This window comes from Impatiens glandulifera, chromosome 2, assembly GCF_907164915.1.
Source record: "Impatiens glandulifera chromosome 2, dImpGla2.1, whole genome shotgun sequence".
NCBI classification, from domain to species: domain Eukaryota; kingdom Viridiplantae; phylum Streptophyta; class Magnoliopsida; order Ericales; family Balsaminaceae; genus Impatiens; species Impatiens glandulifera.
Genome location: NC_061863.1, coordinates 13,424,627 through 13,443,130, shown reverse-complemented (window position 1 = coordinate 13,443,130; position 18,504 = coordinate 13,424,627). Strand labels below are relative to the sequence as shown.

Sequence of the window (18,504 nt, the reverse complement as noted above, 5' to 3'; positions counted from 1 at the left end):
GAGCTCTACTAAAATAACAGGGCTTATGAGGTTGCTGAAGTTATCAGTAGGAGCAGAACACTTGTTGAGATTGTCATTCTAGAGGAGAAGATAACGTGGCAGATCAAGATGCGGGCTCTACTACAACGACAAGACTTATGGGCTTACTAAAGTTATCGGTATGAGTAGAACAACCGTTGAGATTGTCATTCTGGAGGAGAAGATAATGTGGTAGATCAAAATGCGGGGTCTACTAAAACGATAGGGGCTTATGGGGTTGCTGAAGTTATCGGTAGGATCGAAACATCCGTTGAGATTGTCATCTTAGAGGAGAAGATAATGTGGCAGATCAAGATGCGAGCTCTATTATAACGACAAGGCTTATGGGGTTGTTGAAGATATCGGTAGAAACAGAACAATTGTTGAGATTGTCATTCTAGAGGAGGTGAATACGTCAAAACCATTCACCCACGAAGAAACTATATTCGGTTCTGAAGTTGCACAATGGTTTACAACAATTAGAGTATTCAAGTCAAGGTGGAGATTACCAAGTCGACTTGAATATTTGGGTCAACAAAGGAGCTGTTAAGTTGTCTTTGAGACAACTCTAAATCTAGAAGAGAGATGTAGTAGATCATCTGGGCCATCTTGGGCATTGACTAATGCATCTGGGCCATCTTTGGCATTGACTAATGCATCTGGGCCATCTCTAGCATTGACTAATAAATCTGAGCTATCTCTGGCATTGACTAATACATTCGGACCAACTCTGGAATTAACTAATGCATCCGGGCCATCTCTAGCATTGACTAATGCATCCGGGCCAACTCTGGCATTAACTAATGCATCCGGACCAACTCTGGCATTGACTAATGCATCCGGGCCATCTCTGGCATTGAATAATGCATCCGAGTTATCTCTGGAATTGACTAATGTATCTAGGCCATCTCTGGTATTGACTAATGCATTCGGCCATCTCTGACATTGACTAATGCATCCGGGCCATCTCTAGCATTGACTAATGCATCCGGACCATCTTTTGCATTAACTAATGCATCTGGGCCATCTTTGGCATTGACTAATGTATCCAGGCCAACTCTGGCATTGACTAATGCATCTGGGCTATATCTGACATTGACTAATGTATTTGGGCCAACTCTGACATTGACTAATGCATCTGGGCAATCTCTAGCATTGACAAACACATCTGGGCCATCTCTGGCATTAACAAATGTATCTGGACAATCTCTAGTATTGACAAATACATCTGGGTCACATCCAACATTAATTAATGTGTCTGTGCTATTATGGTTTGCAACAATGGGAGTATTCAAGTCAAGGTGGAGATTTGCTGAGTAAACTTGAATATTTGGGTTACCTAAGAAGATGTTAAGTTATTTTGGAAACAACTCTGGATCTAGAAGAGAGAGACGAGTGCATCTGGGTCATCTGACACCTACGAGTGCTTCTGGGCCATCCGCACCGGCGAGTGCATCTGGGCCATCCGACACCAACGAGTGCTTCAGGGCCATCCGACACCGGCGAGTGCATCTGGGCCATCCAACACTAGCGAGTGCTTTTGTGCTATCCGACACCAGCGAGTACATCTTGGCCATCCAACATCGACGAGTGTATCTGGGCCATCTAGCATTGACGAATGTATTTGTTAAGTTGTCATTATAACAACTCTAGATTAGAGAGAGGAGATAGAATATTTGGGCATTGATTAATACATTTGGGGAATTTGAGGGAATTCAAGTCAAGGTGGAGATTTGTTGAGATGTCTTGAATTGATGATGCAAGGAAAGAGAATATTGAACAAAAGGAAAATATATCTTTTTGGTGTGTAATCTTGATTTAAGGAAATAAGATTAACACAAAAGGAAATATGATCTTTTATTATGGTAATATAACTAGGAAAATATTGTGATAATATTTTGGAGATTATTGCTAAAATATTGTGTTGACCTAGTTGAAGACTATTTAAAGGTGCAGTCAGGCACTTTAGAAAGTTGAGTCTTTACCTTGAGAGCATCGTTTCCAGTCTCAGTTCTGTAACTGTTAGGGTTTTAGGGGACCGAGTGTTATATAAACTGGTGTCATAACCCTAGTTTATACGGTTGTAATCTTTGTTCTAATCTCCTAATAAGATTCTCTCTTTCTGGTAGACGTAGCCAAATTTTATCTTGGTGAACCACATTAAAATCTGTGTCGTTCTTTATTGCTTACGTCATCTATCGCGTTCTGTTACAACATATATGTAAATTTGATAATACTAATTATTAACATTAATAATACTAATTATAACACAGTAGGTTAATTTATTAATACTAATTATTAACATATACATTATGTCTCTAACACTAATTATTAACATATTCATTATGTCTGTAACACAATATGTTAATTTGATAATACTAATTATTAACATTGATTTCAGTATGTCTATAACTAATTATTAACATATCTTACACTTTACAACATATACAACGCTGTCATATTCTTAATACAATATTGTCATGTTCTCAATGAAGCATTTTCATGTCATGTTTTAAACTGAAATTAAATGTCTATTAAATTGCAATTTATTTTTTTTAAAACTACAACTCATTGTTTATAAAACTGGAATTACAAACATAACAATCCAGTTTATTACAACATTAAAATTGGCAATCTGTATTTTCAATTATTGTTGTATTAAATTTGAAAATTGCATGTCATGTTTTTAAGGAAGCGTTGTTATGTTCTCAACGAAATATTTTCATGTTTACAATGAAACGTTGTCATGTCATGTTTTAAACTAAAATTAAATGTCTATTAAACCGTAATTCATTTTTTTAAAACAGAATTGTCATGTTGTATTAAACTACAATTCATTTTTTTAAATAGATTTGTCATGTTATATATCATTTAGAATATTCTTCAACTTAGAAGTGAAAATATATCGATTATTCTCAAATATTCATTTTGAAGTGATTATTTATTTTGTAGTGAATAACTTATAAAAGAATATAAATAGAGAGGTCATATTAACATTTTTTCTCACATTCTCAAATATTTTCGAATTCTTTCATCAAATTTCATTATCTTATGTTCATACAACTACTATATTATAACTATTATCTTCATTAAATATTGTCCCCATATGTATTATCTTAGGGAAATTATTGTATCGGCTCCATTGTTATTGCGTTGATATTGAAACTTACACTATTTGATTACACCATTTACCGCTTTCATAAATATGTTTTTTAAATTCAATATCCATAAAAAACTAAACTAATCAATAAAAAGAAGGAAAGTTTATGTCTTCAGTTAGAAGCTCTCATAAGACAATACCAAAATTGAATACATCTACCTTGTGGTCATACAACTTGTGTAAAGATAACCTATGAATAAACAAACCAACACCATACAAACAAACATAAGAGAAAACAATCAAATTGTGTGATTATGTCCATCAATTATTAAGATTTTGTTTGTTTCAAACATTTGTTTACCTCATGAGCCATTCACCTGCATGTTCCTGTTTTCACCGTCATTACTAGCTTATGATATATATTTTCTCAAAAAAACAATTTCTTTACTACCATAAGCATCATAATATTATATTTTATTATTTAATAGACAATAAAATTGACAAATAATAAAAGAGGAAAACATGTTTACAAGTTACAATGCACATATTTGGAGGTTGGGTGCATGCACCTATGAATTGCACAAGAGTCTTGTGACGAATTTTCCTAGACAAATTAAAACTGAAATTAAAACATTTGTTTAGACAAGAAGTGTTTGCATGAATATTATCAACATAAGTTAAGTTAAAATACAGAATATAAACCATTTAAATGCAGCTAGTATACAACATGACAATGCAGTTAAAAAAAACATGATAACTCAGTTAATAAAATATGACAACCAAGACAAACTTTAAAATGTAGAATTAACCTAAGTTAAGTTAAAATGTAGAATATAAAATATTTAAATGGAGGTAATATACAACATGATAACGTAGTTCAAAAAACATGAATACGCAATTAATAAAACATGACAACGAAGAATCTCATACTTTAAAATGCAGAATTAACATAAGTTAAGTTAAAATACATAAGATAAAACATTTAAATACAACTAATATACAACATTACAACGCTGTTCAAAAAACATGATAACACAGTTCAAAAAACATGACAACTTAGTTAATAAAACATGACAACGAAGAATGTCAAACTTGAAAATGCATAATTAACATAAGTTAAGTTAAAATGCATAATATAAAACATTTAAATACACCTAATTTACAACATGAAAACGCAGTTCAAAAAACATGATAACACAATTCAAAAAACATGACAACTTAGTTACTAAAACATGACAATGAAGAATCTCAATCTTTAAAATGCAGAATTAACATAAGTTAATTTAAAATTCATAATATAAAACATTTAAATGCAGCTAATATATAATATGACAACGCAATTCAAAAAATATGATAACGCAGTTCAAAATACGTGACAACTTAGTTAATAAAACATGACAATAAAGGTTCTCAAATTTTAAAATGCAGAATACAACATATAAGTTTAAATGCAGAATCTCAAACATTAGAATGCATAATGACATACCTTTTAACGTATTTTTCAGAAGATTCCGAAAACTCGAGAGAACTCGGTGTCGTTGAAGGTTAAAGGATTGGTCTTCTTCGATTCAACATTTTCCTAGTTTCAGGCACAACTACATTGTCCTAGATTCAGAATTCTCCAGGCTCCCTTAGTTTGTTATCTTTCAAGGATTCTCCAGCTTTGGAGACTCCTTCTATTAGAAGTCTTTCGTCTGTCTTCTTTAGAGATTGTTCTTTTGTTTGTCTTCTTCGGAGATCCTCTCCAGGCTTCAGGCGCGCTATTTTTAATATATAGAGAAATTTAGGACAAAAATGAGGATGCATATGCTATAGGCTCCTTTCGTTTCTTACCTTTCAAGGAGTCTTTAACTTTGGGAAACTCCTTCCATTAGAAGTCTTTCGTTTGCCTTCTTCGTAGATCGTTTCAATTTGAGCTTGCAATGGAGAAAACGAAGGTTGTGATGTTGAGCGCCCTTTTTTTTTTGATATATCTATATATAGAGAAAGCTAGGAAAAAAATGAGGAAGCCTGAGCTATTACTCTATTTTTTTCGACGGTGTCAAGCCACACAAGCAGTTGTCGGGAAATTGTTGCCCCAGTTGTGTGCTCTATCATTTCTCTATATTCAATCTCTATATTTTATTATTATTTGGGATAAAATATGGGTGAAATGAGTGCAGAGTATGGATGGGGGACACAAATATCATCCCCGTCCCATCACCATTCGATTTATGAAAAACCCGCTCCTAACAAGACAATTCCGGTTAAAAACCGTTAAGCAGTTATAATTGTCATCCCTATTTATTACTCAAAACCTATTGTTCTCATTTAGTCTTGTTTATTTATTATTTTTAGGCATGATGGTGGTTATTTTTCTTATGTAAATAAAATGTTTAGGTTGTTCAAAAAATATATTAATAGATTTAATTTGAACCTGAAACCAATCAATTATATTATATAAATCTTTATATCCATAAGATTGTTATTAATTTCAATTAATCCAAACATAGCAAAAGTTATTATATTTTAATAGATGTAACATAGAGAAAACAGCATTTACTGTATTATTTAAAAAAAAAACATCCACAATTTAGGAAACTTGAATTGGAGGACCTTCAAATCGAATATAATCATACATTATCCCCTTAAATGGACTATCATTTCCTGCTTGTTTCAAATAAACTATGTTTTCTCCCTTCATCAACATAGAAGCTGTAATGTTCACATTAAACAACCAATATAACCCATGGATCCCATGTCTTGCAATAGCATTGTCTCTTCCAATCGCTCCAGTCGATAACAATGGCATTGACTCTTCATCTCCTTCGTTAATACGAACTTCTAGCTTGGCCACATGAGCAGATGCTAGTGCCAACCGCAATGTATAATTACCCGTTTCTTGTACACTTTCGAGTTTAAATCGGATTTGCCACGTTGTTCCATTATATGATTTATCCTCATTTTTCCTATTTCAACAACAAAAGAAAACATAGTTTACAAAACAAGGTAAATTAGGTCAGTAAGAGTAACACATATCTTAAGGGTATAATACCAAAGGCCTTAAAATCTTTGAAAATTGTTTCACTTCTTTTAAAATAAATAAATAACATATACCTGGTTACTTGAACAAAGAACCAATCTTTCTTGTAATCGCTTACACCAATCGTGTAAACTAAATCATTATCGGGATACAATTCCGCATATCTTTCCCACAACCCATATTGTCTGAACTTGTCGGTGTGATTTAAGTAAAGCTTGTTTACATATAAAGGATTAGGGTTAGGAATGAAGAATTCCGCAGCAGAACGATCAGGAATGCCAATCTCCCACAATGTAGGCCCGTCTCTTGGAGGTTGATATATTAGGTCATGAACCTCCACAACGGCACCTGCTTTACAAAAACAAAATTTCTCTCAATGTTCTAACTTCTAAGTTTGTATTTTATTTTAATATAATGTTTACGACGATAATTTTTTTTTGACCTGCTGTTATGTTTATGGCGGTATCGTATCTATAGTCACCAATGAAACCGGAGACTGATGCGTAAAGATTATAGTTTCCTTCACGTACATTTTCAATAATGAATGAACCATCTTCATTTGTTGTTGTCCAAAATTGGTATCCCTGCCATAAGAGAATAATATATTAATAATAACACATTCTAAGATTGAATCGAATTTTCTAATACATACTTTGTTTTCTCTTTGCCAAGAACCAGCAATCCCAGGTGCGGTTAATCCAACATAAGCGTTTTTAGCAATAATGTTTGTGTCGCTCATGTATGCATCTTTAACTAGTAATCTACCCTTGACTAAGCCTCTTTGAAAGGATTTTGGAAAATCTTTGGACGCTGGAAATGTATAGGGCCAACTTTGGATTTCCGAGTTCATCTAGATAAATAATAATGTCATGGTTAAAAGATATTGAATGTAGCATATACTTTGAAACATAAATGGACCAAAGTGTGGACAAATAAAACTAAAACTATCTAATTATAAATCTTTGGTGATGAGAAAAGAATAAAAGAATTAAGGTCCAACATGAGCGTGACAATCCCACAAGTAAGGAACTCCGAGCTAAGGTTCTCTGTTACGGGAATCCTCTTTGTACTCATGTGCTTTCTCACACAGAAGAATAAAAATGTAACATTTTTAAGAAATAAAAAATATATAATACATTTTTGCTTCTCCCTATGAGAAGACACATGGACTCAGAGAGAATTCCCGTAACGAAGAATTCCATATTAAGTTGTAATGCCACTGGGCTATTTTAGGGTATAGTACTCTAGCATATGACTTTTGCACTTTTGATTAATGGTAATTCTGTCATATTGAATTTATCTATTCATTGTTTTTTATACATGTAACTTTCATTTTAATCTATTAAAAACAATAAAGCTATCTTTAAGAATTCATTATATTTTATTTATCCACCTTAAAATTGTATAAAAATTGTTGAAACCTGTTTTTTTTGCGTCGTCCCACAGAGAGGATGCTACGTCTCCTTTTGTATCAGAATTGAGGTAGATAAAAACAGGGCCATACACTTTTTTCCATTCCTCTCCTTCTTTAAGTTTCACAACAAGATCTGTTCCACCATAATGTGGAGTCACAAATATCTTTTTTTTTTGAAATGTTAAAATTTGTATTAATAAATTTTAAAACCAAATAAATATATTGCACCAAAAGTTAGCATAAATAACTCATTCCTACCGCAAGAGTAGTTGGGCCAACGTGTGACGTCAAGTCCTGCTTGAACGGTCCACCAGTTCTAAACTCATTACTAGGTGTGATTAACCAGAATCCGACACCAGGGTCCATAGAAATCCATCCATGGACTTTGTTATCTTTATCGTCACACGAATATAGATATTTGTCATCAACCTACATAGTTGTAAGTCGTCATCATCAAACTATAAAACATGCAAAAAAAATCAAACTATATTTAAAAAAAATTACTTCTCCTTCGAATTCTTTTTCGACTGGATTTATAATTCGAACCGCTTCTTTATATTCTAGTGGCTCGCCTCTTCCCGGTAAGCGATCATAAGGACTCGGCATAAATCTTTGCCTATTATCCGCCATTGCCATATAGTGAAACCTAATAGTCATAACAACTTTAAATACTTCAACATATATTACTAAAAGTTTCTTCTTCTTTTGAACATATAGAAAGAATAAATATGGTTTACTTGTTAACACTAAGAAGAAAGGCAATCCTAGTTGTGAAGATGTAGAAAGCCGGCATCTCCTTTGTATGTTCAAATATACCATATGAATAGAAACCAGACTGACCACGAAGCACCACAAACCTAGTAGAGATAGTTTGGATCAATATGTTATAAATGTGCTTTTTTTCGTTTGAAATAATTGTGTAATTTATTAGTAAAGATGTACCTCTTGTCTACATTTAGTGGTGAAATCTTTCCTTTTTGTGAGACATCCCATGTTCTCACAAATGATAATTCCACCTGTTCATCTGTTTCTACTATAACCTCAAAACTTGTTCCTGTAAGCCTAAATGAAAACAATGATCATGATGGTGATATGTTCTAAAATCTCTTTATACTTGTAAATCTATTATTAATTTAAGGTTGCATCTACTGTAGACTAAGAAAGTAATATTGTTAATTAGAATGGAGAGAGAGAAAAAAAAAACAAATCCAAAATAGAAAGAAAAATGTCAGATGAACAATGATGTCAATAATTATTTAGTAAGCTAAAAGGTTTCTTAACAAAATTATAATAAGAGAATTGAGATCTATATACTGGAAATTCATAACTCAATAACTTAGTGTAGGGTGTATGAACTCATGTTCTAATAGTCATGGTCCATGGATGGAGTTTTCACCCCAGATTATCTCCAATGCAATAAAAAAAAAGAATTGAGATCTATATTGAGTTATGTTATTTCAAAAATCTTAATTTCATTAGTTTTCTTTTGGTCAATATATTTTAAAATTTTCTACTCTTTATTACCTTTTTATAATATTTTCTTTTCATATTTCATTTTACAATTTAAACAAAGTGACAACTTCTATCACTCTAAACAAATTGTAAAACTAAAAGTTAAAACAAAAAAAACAAATTAGAGGACCAGAATTGGAAGAATAAATACATGAAAACAATAATAAAATAAAACTCAACCTGACCTAAAACAATGAAACAAGTCGCGAAAATGTTGTAACAACGATAATAATGATCGCGATACGTTAAAGAGATAAAAAGATACATATACATACTTATCAAATTGTCCTCTAATGCGACTATCATTAGGTTCACTCCAATTAAGGTCCCAAAACCTGCAATTAATAGACAAACTTATATAATCAATATGAATCCTTAATTACAACCAAACATGCTTTTGTTGTTTTATATTTTGATAATTTGAAGAAGACTAAATATCTATTTAATTACCCTCCATGTAAGAGACTCTTGTTAGTCTCGATCAAATTATCTATCCCATTGTATCGAAGACCAATCACAATCCCTATAGGTTTTGATAGTGTAAGCTGGAAAATTCCATTGTCAATCACCACCTGTGAAAATAATATACATGATCGGATCTTTTAATATAATAAGTAATTAAAAACAATTTCTAATACATAAACATCGATTTCAAAAGATCAAAAGAAGAAGAAGAAATTTAAAAAGAGTACCTGTTTATCTTCGACTAATAACTTAACATTAGGCATTGTCGAACCGGTGTTGTTGTTGTTGTTGTTGTCAGTGCCAGTGTTGTTGCCGGTGTCTGCATTGGAAAGATGAGGCAATGTCGATTGTCTGATGATGAGGAATGTTATGATCCAATACCATAACCTCAAGAAGAAATAGTTTGTTTCCACCATAACTGTGTTAGTTTGAGATTGAGAAAGATATGAATTAGATCATCATAGATGTAATCTCACAACCATGTTAAGGGGTATGTTCTTTTCCATTTTAAAGTTACATATATTATATATATTTATGTATATATATATATATATATATATATATATATATATATATATATATATATATATATATATATATATATATAGAAAGGAAAGATTTGCAGTCAATTAATGAGTTGGCATTTTACAGCTCATTTAAGTTGACAATGTACATCAATTTCTTTCTTTTTATTAACTATTTCTCTTTTATTAATTATTTCTCTATCTTTTTTTTTTCTTTATTTAATTTGAAATATATTTTCAAAAATAATAATAATAGACAATAAATCAAATTAATTAATCTTTAATTATAAAATATATAAATACATATACCAAATTATAAATGATAAAAATATTAGTTAAATGCATAAAAATTGATTTATTATGTTTTAAAAATTGTTTATTTTAAAATTATATAAATTTATATCCATAACCAAAAAATATATATATAATTTAAAATTATTTTCAAAATAATAATTTTATATTTAAGTATATTAATATATATATATATATAATTTATAAATATATTTAAGTTTGTTATATATATATATATATATATATATATATATTAATTTAATTAATATTTTAATAATAATAAATTTAAGAAAGAGAAATATTAAAAGTTATATTTTTCATTAAAATTTTAAATAATTATATAATAAATTTAAAATAAGAAAAATAGTTAAACGTCTTTTAAGATTACATGTATAATATAAAATTGAAAAGAAAGAACTTATTACGCGTGAAATTTAGACTCTTCAAATTTTGAACTCCTCTATCATTATTCATTATAGAATAATATATTTATTTCTTTAGTTTCTTCAAAACAATTTAAAATATATATTTAGATGTATAATTTAAAATAAATTGTGTAAATTATATATCTTAATTATTTTTATAATATATGCATTATATGATATATATATATATATATATATATATATATATATATATATATATATATATATATATATATATATATATATATATATATATATATATATATATATATATATATATATATATATATATATATATATAATATTAAATTTTCTAAAACTTAGTTTTAAATATATGTATAATAACATTTAAAATATTTGTACAATATAATTTTTAAATTATATATATAATTTTTTAATTAAAAAATGTATATACCATTTTTAAATTATATATATATATATATAACAAATTAAGTTAAATATATCTTAAAATTATATATATATATATATATATATTAATATATTTAAATATAAATTTGTTATTTTTAAAAATATTTTTACAAAATTTATATATATATATATATATATATATCATTCACAACCTTTGAATATATTATATATGATAGGATCTCTTAATCTAATAATTAATCAAACTCCATTTATAATACATTTGTATGGATTTTAAAAGATTAGAAAAGAAAAAGAAAAAATGAAAAGATTACCTGTTTATCTTTAATTGATAGCTTAATGTGAGATTTGGAATAACATCTTCTTTATTGTTGTTTGCATTATAAAGCTGAGGCCATTTGGATTGTACCATAAGAAAACGTTTTGATTTAGAATCATAACCTAAAGAAGAAAGAGTTTTTTCCACCATGGTTGAGTAGGTTTGAGATTCAGAAAGATGTTCATAAAATACTAAGTATAGTAGTTTGAGAAATATTTGCATTAAATTGTGCATCTAAGCTGTCATTACACAATTAACTAAATAAAATGCTACTTATAACCGTTTTCCTATTTTCAAAATTTTATTATTAAACTACTTAATATTTAAATTTAAAAATTACCAATTTTAAGTGATTATTATTTTTTATGTTATTTATCATTAAAATATCTTAATATTTTAATTATATAATATATTAGGTGTAGACACCCACATTTTATACCATTTTATTATACCGCATTATAATCACTAGAAAAAAAAAATGTTTTTCCTTCTAAATAGTTGGTTGGTATAAATAATTTTCGGTCGACGACCACAAACGGTAGAGATAAATATCATTCGCATTTATTTTAACCTTTAATAATCAATATTGTATGTACACCTAAATATCTGTCCAATACGGATTCGGTTCCCACTAGCTTGTCTGGTTTTTCTTTCGAGTCGCCACTTTTTTTTTTTAACAAATTAAAAAATAATTTGTTTTACTTTTTGGGTTTTATCTTTTAGCCTAAGATATATTCTATATATTCGGTGCCTCTTTACGTGTAGAAAAAGAGCATCCGCACTATGATCCACACTCACACGTCCATCCAAACGAATGGTCTCTACTACGAAACAACCGGCTTGAGACATGCCTACCTTACATTACATTTTTTTTATTTCAAGAAATCTATTTAGGATATACTTCTAATTCTAGCTTAATTCTAAGGAGTGAGACTTATTTTGTTCCTAATAATGTGTATAAAAGTCATGAACACGATAAGGAAATAAGCTAAAAGTTTGTTTAGGAATAGAATTGATTGCAAGAGAGTCGAAGATGGCAAAAACCTGAAACCATTCAAAAAAATCGAGATTAGTGCACAAAAAACTCACATATTATTCAAGAATTATGTGACAATTTTTCTCGTATTTTTTAAAGTTATAGAACTCAAGTTAAGTATATTGTAAAAAAAATAAAAATAATAATAATTAGCCAGCTTGGATCATTATCTAATTCACATTGAAGAATCTTGGATAATAAGAATCAACAAATTCTTGATTCAAGAACCTCAATGTCTTGCTTCTAATTACCTGCATAGAGTTATAATTTACTAGAAAGTGCCAAGACAAAGTTATGGATATATGGATCCTCTAGGTCGTGTGAAATTTTCAGATCAATTAAAGTTAAAATGAATTACCAGATGGCTTCCTCAAGAAGTTCTAATGATCAGAATTATGTTTTTTTTTTATCAAAGACACATTTTCCTGTTGCCTTCGGTGGACACCCTTAGGTTTCGAATTTAGAAAAATATTTTTTGACACAAATTGGTAGGAAATAGGATGATCTAACACATCAAAAAATGTGAATTAGTGTTTCTTGACAAGAATTTGAATTATGGCTTTACCAATCGATTTCCTAGACATATTATAACACAACCTAACAGCCTGAACACGGAATTAAACGAAGTTGACTATTCTATTTTCCAAAAACTCGATAGTTCCACCCTTATGTTTCAAATTTTAAAAAATATTGTTGGACACAAATTTTTAGGAAAAGGATGATCTAACACATCCAAAAATGTGAATTAGTGTTTTTGACAAGAATTTGAATTGTGACTTTACTAATCGATTTCCTAGACATATTACAACACAACCCAACAGCCTGAACACGAAATTAAACAAAGTTGACTATTCTATTTTCCAAAAACTCGATAGTTCCACATTTTATTTACAATTTTTTATGAATTAGGGACTGTTGTTTATTTAGACAAATTGAATATATTATAAATCGAGTTTAGAACATTTTCATATCATCACCTTCGGCTATGAGCTCAAAATGATGATCCAAATTTCTTGGATTCTTTTGAAATTAAAAATAAATTGATTTAAGAAGACTTAAAGAATTATAGTTCGGTAGATAGCTAGAAAATTACATTTAGAACAAGAATACGTAAAAATAATTATCAATAAAAACTTGAATAAATAAAAGTAAAAAAAAAAAAAAAAAAAAATTGTATTACAATAAAAAAAATAATGACTTACAGATGATTGATAACGATTCCCCAATACTCTTAAAATGTTTTAGTAAACAAGAAATGTGCTTACAAATCTTTGCCCAAAGAAATTATGAAAATACAAAGTTTAAATCTTAAGCTCTAATGACTGAAATCTCTCTGAGCCTTTTGATCTATTTCTTGCTTTTAACTCTCTCCTCCATAATTTTTTTCTCCTTTCTCTTTTCTTTTTCTTTTAAAAAAACTTTTTTTTCCATCTTCTTTATTTATAGTAGGATTGGAATTTGGAGTTATTTTTTCCTTCCAATGTGAGAAAAATACATATTCTAGAAATATCTATTTTACCCCCATCTTTTCCTTCTAAATTCTAATTTCGAAAAACTACAATTTTTTTCCAAAACATTTCCGCTAGTTCGTGTCATCCATGTCGTTTGTGTTGTTCGTGTAGTTCATCCTATTTGTGACGTTCGTGTCGTCTATGTCATTTGTGTTCGTGTCGTCCATATCGTCCGTACTGCATATTTTATTTTATTTTTATTCATCTTTTAATTTTATGTAAAACACCAAAACGCAATATTAATACTATAATAATGACTTGGTTTAGTCATTTATTTATTTATTTTTCCATTTTGGTTTTATTTAATTTTTGTTCGGTATTTAATTAATTTCAGGTCCGATACAACATTATTTTTCAAACTATTTATTTATTTTAAATCTCGTATAATGAACCCATTTATTAATTTTAGAGAATATTTTTAAAGTAAGCTCAAGATTTCTAAAAGTTATAAATTTGAAGGATGTAAAAATGAGTGTCTAGAATGACTTTTTGAATGAAGTTTAGAGAAAGTCATTTGAATTGTGTAAAATTGACATCCAAGTTTGAGATATATAAATCATACTTTTAGCATTTTGACTTATAAATTTTTTGGACTTGAATAAACTTAAATTAATAAGGTATTTGGTTTTTTTTAATGTTTAATATTCCTAGAGTAATAATAAGGGGTGAGTGAGATAACCAAGAGTTTTAAGTAGAAGCTATTTAATATGCAGAATAATTTATTTTGTTATTTGAAGAGTCAAGCATATGAAGAGTCTATGCTTTCTTATAAAAAGTTGTAAAAATTTATTTGAGATGAATAATAAGAAAGATATATTTTGCATCTTGTTATCAACAAATTGTTATCAGAGTTATTGTGTATGAGGTGAGCGTGAGAAAACCTGTTAGTCACAAAAGAGAACGTCGCGGTGTGCGCTGGCCGAGAGAGAAAAACAAGAGCGATCGAGAGCCTTGTGAGGTGTGTGTGTTGAGTTTAAACACTTGAGAGGAATGGCAGGTCTAACCAATGGCATCCCGCTACCCAAGTTGACAAAAGGCCTCAACTACGACAATTGGAAGGTGTAGATGAAGGCCCTTTTCGGTTCCCAAGATAACTGGGATGTGGTCGAGACTGGGTATGAGGAACCGGAGTACACAGATGGGTATTCAAATGCCCAATTGAACGCGTTGAAGGTCGTTCGAGCTAAAGATTGGGCGGCTCTATATCTACTATACCGATCTGTCGACGAATCTGGTTTTGAGAAGATAGCTGACGCAAAATCTTCCAAAGTGGCATGGGATACACTCGAAATAGCAAACAAAGGAGACGAACGGGTGAAGCAAGTCCGGCTTCAAACCCTAAGGGGCGATCTGGAAAACATGAGGATGAAAGAGTCTGAAAGCGTATATGAGTTCATTACTCGAGTGGAGACTGTGGTGAACAAACTAAATCGGAATGGTGAGAGTCTTTCATCAAACCGAGTTGTTGAAAAGATTTTGAGGTCATTGACGGATAGTTTCGAAAATATTGTGTCCGCAATAGAAGAATATAAGGATCTATCAACGTTCACCATTGAAGAGCTTGCTGGGTCCTTGGAAGCGCATGAGTAGAGAAGGAAAAACAAGAAGGGAGAGTCTCTTGAACAGGCTCTCTAGGCGAAGGCGACAATAAAAGAGGAGAAGGTGTTTTATGCTCAGATTACCAGAGGCAGAGGAAGAGGCAGAAGCCTAGGTGGTAGAGGAAGAGGAGGACGAGGAAGTGAGCAAGTCGGCCAATAGAACTAGCATGGCAGAGGTCAAGCTCGGGGTGGCCGGACAAACACAAATAATAATATTGAGTGTTATAACTGTGGAAAGAATGAGCATGTTGCCAAGGATTGTTACTCGATAAAATGCTACAATTGCGGAAAGCTGGGTCATATTTCCAAAGATTGTAGATCCGAGAAGAAAAAGGAGGAACCAACAAACTTCTTTGCTGAGAAAGAAGATGAAGGGTTGTTGCTGGTGACAAAAATTCCAGAAATTGAGATCAAAAACCAAGCTGTTCTGATAACTCATTTTGGTACTTGGATACTGGCGCAAGTAACCACATGTGCGACGACGAGAGCTTATTCAAACTACTCTCAAAGGTGGAGTCCGGATCCATTTCTTTCGGCGATGCATCAAAAGTAGCTGTCAAAGGTCGAGGAACGATCAGGTATCAGCAGAAAAATGGGGGAATCGGAGAAATCAGAGATGTTTACTACGTACCTGATCTCAAAAGCAACATACTGAGCATGAGACAGTTGATGGAGAAAGGGTACTCGGCTATAATGAAGGCCCGAGAAATGCAGCTAAAGGATAAACTTGGGAGACTCATTGCCCATGTAGAAATGAAGAAAATCGTATGTACAAACTTGAGCTTAAAATAGTTCAAGATAAATGTATGCAACTTGATCTAGTGAATGAGGCCATGAAGTGGCATTATCGGTTCGGTCATCTTCACTTCGGGGGGTTGAACGATTTGGTGAAAAAGGAGATGGTACTTGGACTGCCTAACATTATATTCGAAAAGAGGTTCTGTGAAGAATGTGTGATCAGGAAACAAGCGAGGACTTCTTTCCCAAGCAGTTCTGAATATAGAGCAAAGGAGCAACTCGGACTGATTCACACTGATTTATGTGGGACAATAACTCCAGAATCATTTAGTGGTAAAAGATACTTCCTTTCTTTAATTGATGATTTTTCGAGAAACACGTGGGTTTATTTTCTGTAAGAGAAGTCAGAAGTGTTTGAAAACTTTAAGAAATTTAAAGTGATGGTGAAGAAAGAAACAAACAAATTTATCAAAGTAGTCCGATCTGACAGAGGAGGTGAGTTCACTTCTAACGAGTTCAACAAATACTACGAGGAACATGGAATCAAGCGTTTCCTGACTGCTCTATATTCTCCGCAGCAAAACGGTGTAGCAGAAAAAAAGAATCGAACTATACTCGATATGGTTCGATCTATGTTGAAAAGAAAGAATATGCCGAAACAGTTTTGCGCAGACGTAGTGCAGTGCGCAGTCTATGTGAAAAATAGATGTCCACATGCCAAGCTAGGAGAGAAGACGCCTCAAGAGATTTGGAGTGGTATGAAGCCGAGTGTCTTTCATCTCAAGGTATTCGATAGTGTGGCCTATGGGCAAGTACCAAGTCAGCACAGGACAAAGTTAGAAGATCGAAGCAAGAAGTATATATTTATCGGGTATGATGAAAAATCTAAGGCATATAAATTGTTTGATCCTATTAATAATAAATTGGTGGTGAGTCGAGATGTTCACGTGGAGGAATCAATGACATGGAACTAGAGTAACCCGATTGAGGAAGAAATTAGTTCAGAGGCTGTTATGCCTCCGATATCAACAACCACCGAGCTTTTAGAAGATGAATCCGAGCCTCTACAGCCCAGAATGAGAAATCTACGGGAGATATATGACACTACAAATGAAGTTCACATTGTATGTCTTCTCGCCGACTCAGAAGATTTGAATTTTGAGAAAGCTGTACAAGACAAGAAATGGAGATCGGCTATGGATGAAGAAATTGGGGCAATTGAACGCAATAAAACCTGGGAGCTAACCGACCTTCCTGAATGAACTCGACCCATTGGAGTAAAATGGGTGTACAAAAAAAAGATAAATGTCGAAGGAGATGTTGAGCGTTATAAAGCTCGACTTGTGGTGAAGGGATATAGACAAAAGGAGGGAATCGATTATGATGAAGTTTTTGCTCCTGTCACGAGAATGGAGTCAATCCGACTTCTGATCTCGTTAGCTGCTCAAAACCAATGGCCGATTCTACAGATGGATGTGAAATCAGCCTTTCTAAATGGAGTGTTGAAGGAGGAGGTGTACGTCGAGAAACCACTTGGGTATATGAAGAGAGGTGATGAGAAGAAGGTGTTGAGATTGAGAAAAGCCCTCTATGGGCTGAAGCAGGCTCCTCGTGCTTGGAATGAGAGAATTGACGAGTATTTCAAGAAAAATGGGTACCAACAATGTCCGTACAAGCATGCCTTGTACACAAAGAAATCAGAAAATGATATGATGGTAGTCGCTCTCTATGTCGACGACCTCATATTCACCGGAAGCAACACAAAACTGATTGAGGAGTTCAAGGAGGTAATGAAGAAGGAGTTCGAGATGACAGACTTAGATTTGATGAAATATTTTCTTGGCCTAGAAGTGAAGCAGTCAGAGGAAGGGATTTTTATATCCCAAGAGAGGTATGCGCTTGAAATTTTAAAGAAGTTTAAAAGGGAGGACTGCAACCCAGTTTCAACTCCAATGGAACCAGACACTAAACTCTCAAAGTTTGATGGAGGAGAACGAGTTGATGCTGGGAGATATCGAAGCTTAGTCGGAAGTTTAAGGTATCTTGCAAGCACGAGACCCGACCTAATGTTGAGTGTTGGGATAACAAGCAGATTCATGGAGGATCCAAGCTATACACATTGGAAGGCCTTGAAGAGAATTCTG

The 18,504-nt window shown here is 31.7% G+C and overlaps 1 protein-coding gene across 1 annotated transcript; it reads right to left on the bottom strand.

Moving 5' to 3' along the window:
• Positions 1 to 5,690: 5,690 nt before the first annotated feature.
• Positions 5,691 to 9,947, bottom strand: LOC124924372 (rhamnogalacturonate lyase-like). Its single transcript, XM_047464418.1, has 12 exons — positions 9,759 to 9,947; positions 9,517 to 9,638; positions 9,342 to 9,401; positions 8,497 to 8,616; positions 8,292 to 8,411; positions 8,059 to 8,200; positions 7,813 to 7,983; positions 7,599 to 7,718; positions 6,793 to 6,990; positions 6,583 to 6,724; positions 6,215 to 6,488; positions 5,691 to 6,066 (listed from the first exon to the last, which is right to left on the bottom strand). Exons 1-12 carry the CDS (start codon positions 9,945 to 9,947, stop codon positions 5,691 to 5,693), a joined length of 2,034 nt encoding a protein of 677 aa, XP_047320374.1.
• Between the last annotated feature and the right edge of the window lie 8,557 nt (positions 9,948 to 18,504).

What these genes read in the sequence shown, in the direction of transcription:
- LOC124924372 (XM_047464418.1), bottom strand. Translation starts at nt 9,947, where the DNA reads ATGGTGGAAACAAACTATTTCTTCTTGAGGTTATGGTATTGGATCATA. An exon ending in AAGAGTCTCTTACATGGAGG is followed by an intron (nt 9,402 to 9,516) that starts GTAATTAAATAG and finishes TATTAATTGCAG; the next exon opens with GTTTTGGGACCTTAATTGGA. An exon ending in TTTCTTCTTAGTGTTAACAA is followed by an intron (nt 8,201 to 8,291) that starts GTAAACCATATT and finishes TATGACTATTAG; the next exon opens with GTTTCACTATATGGCAATGG.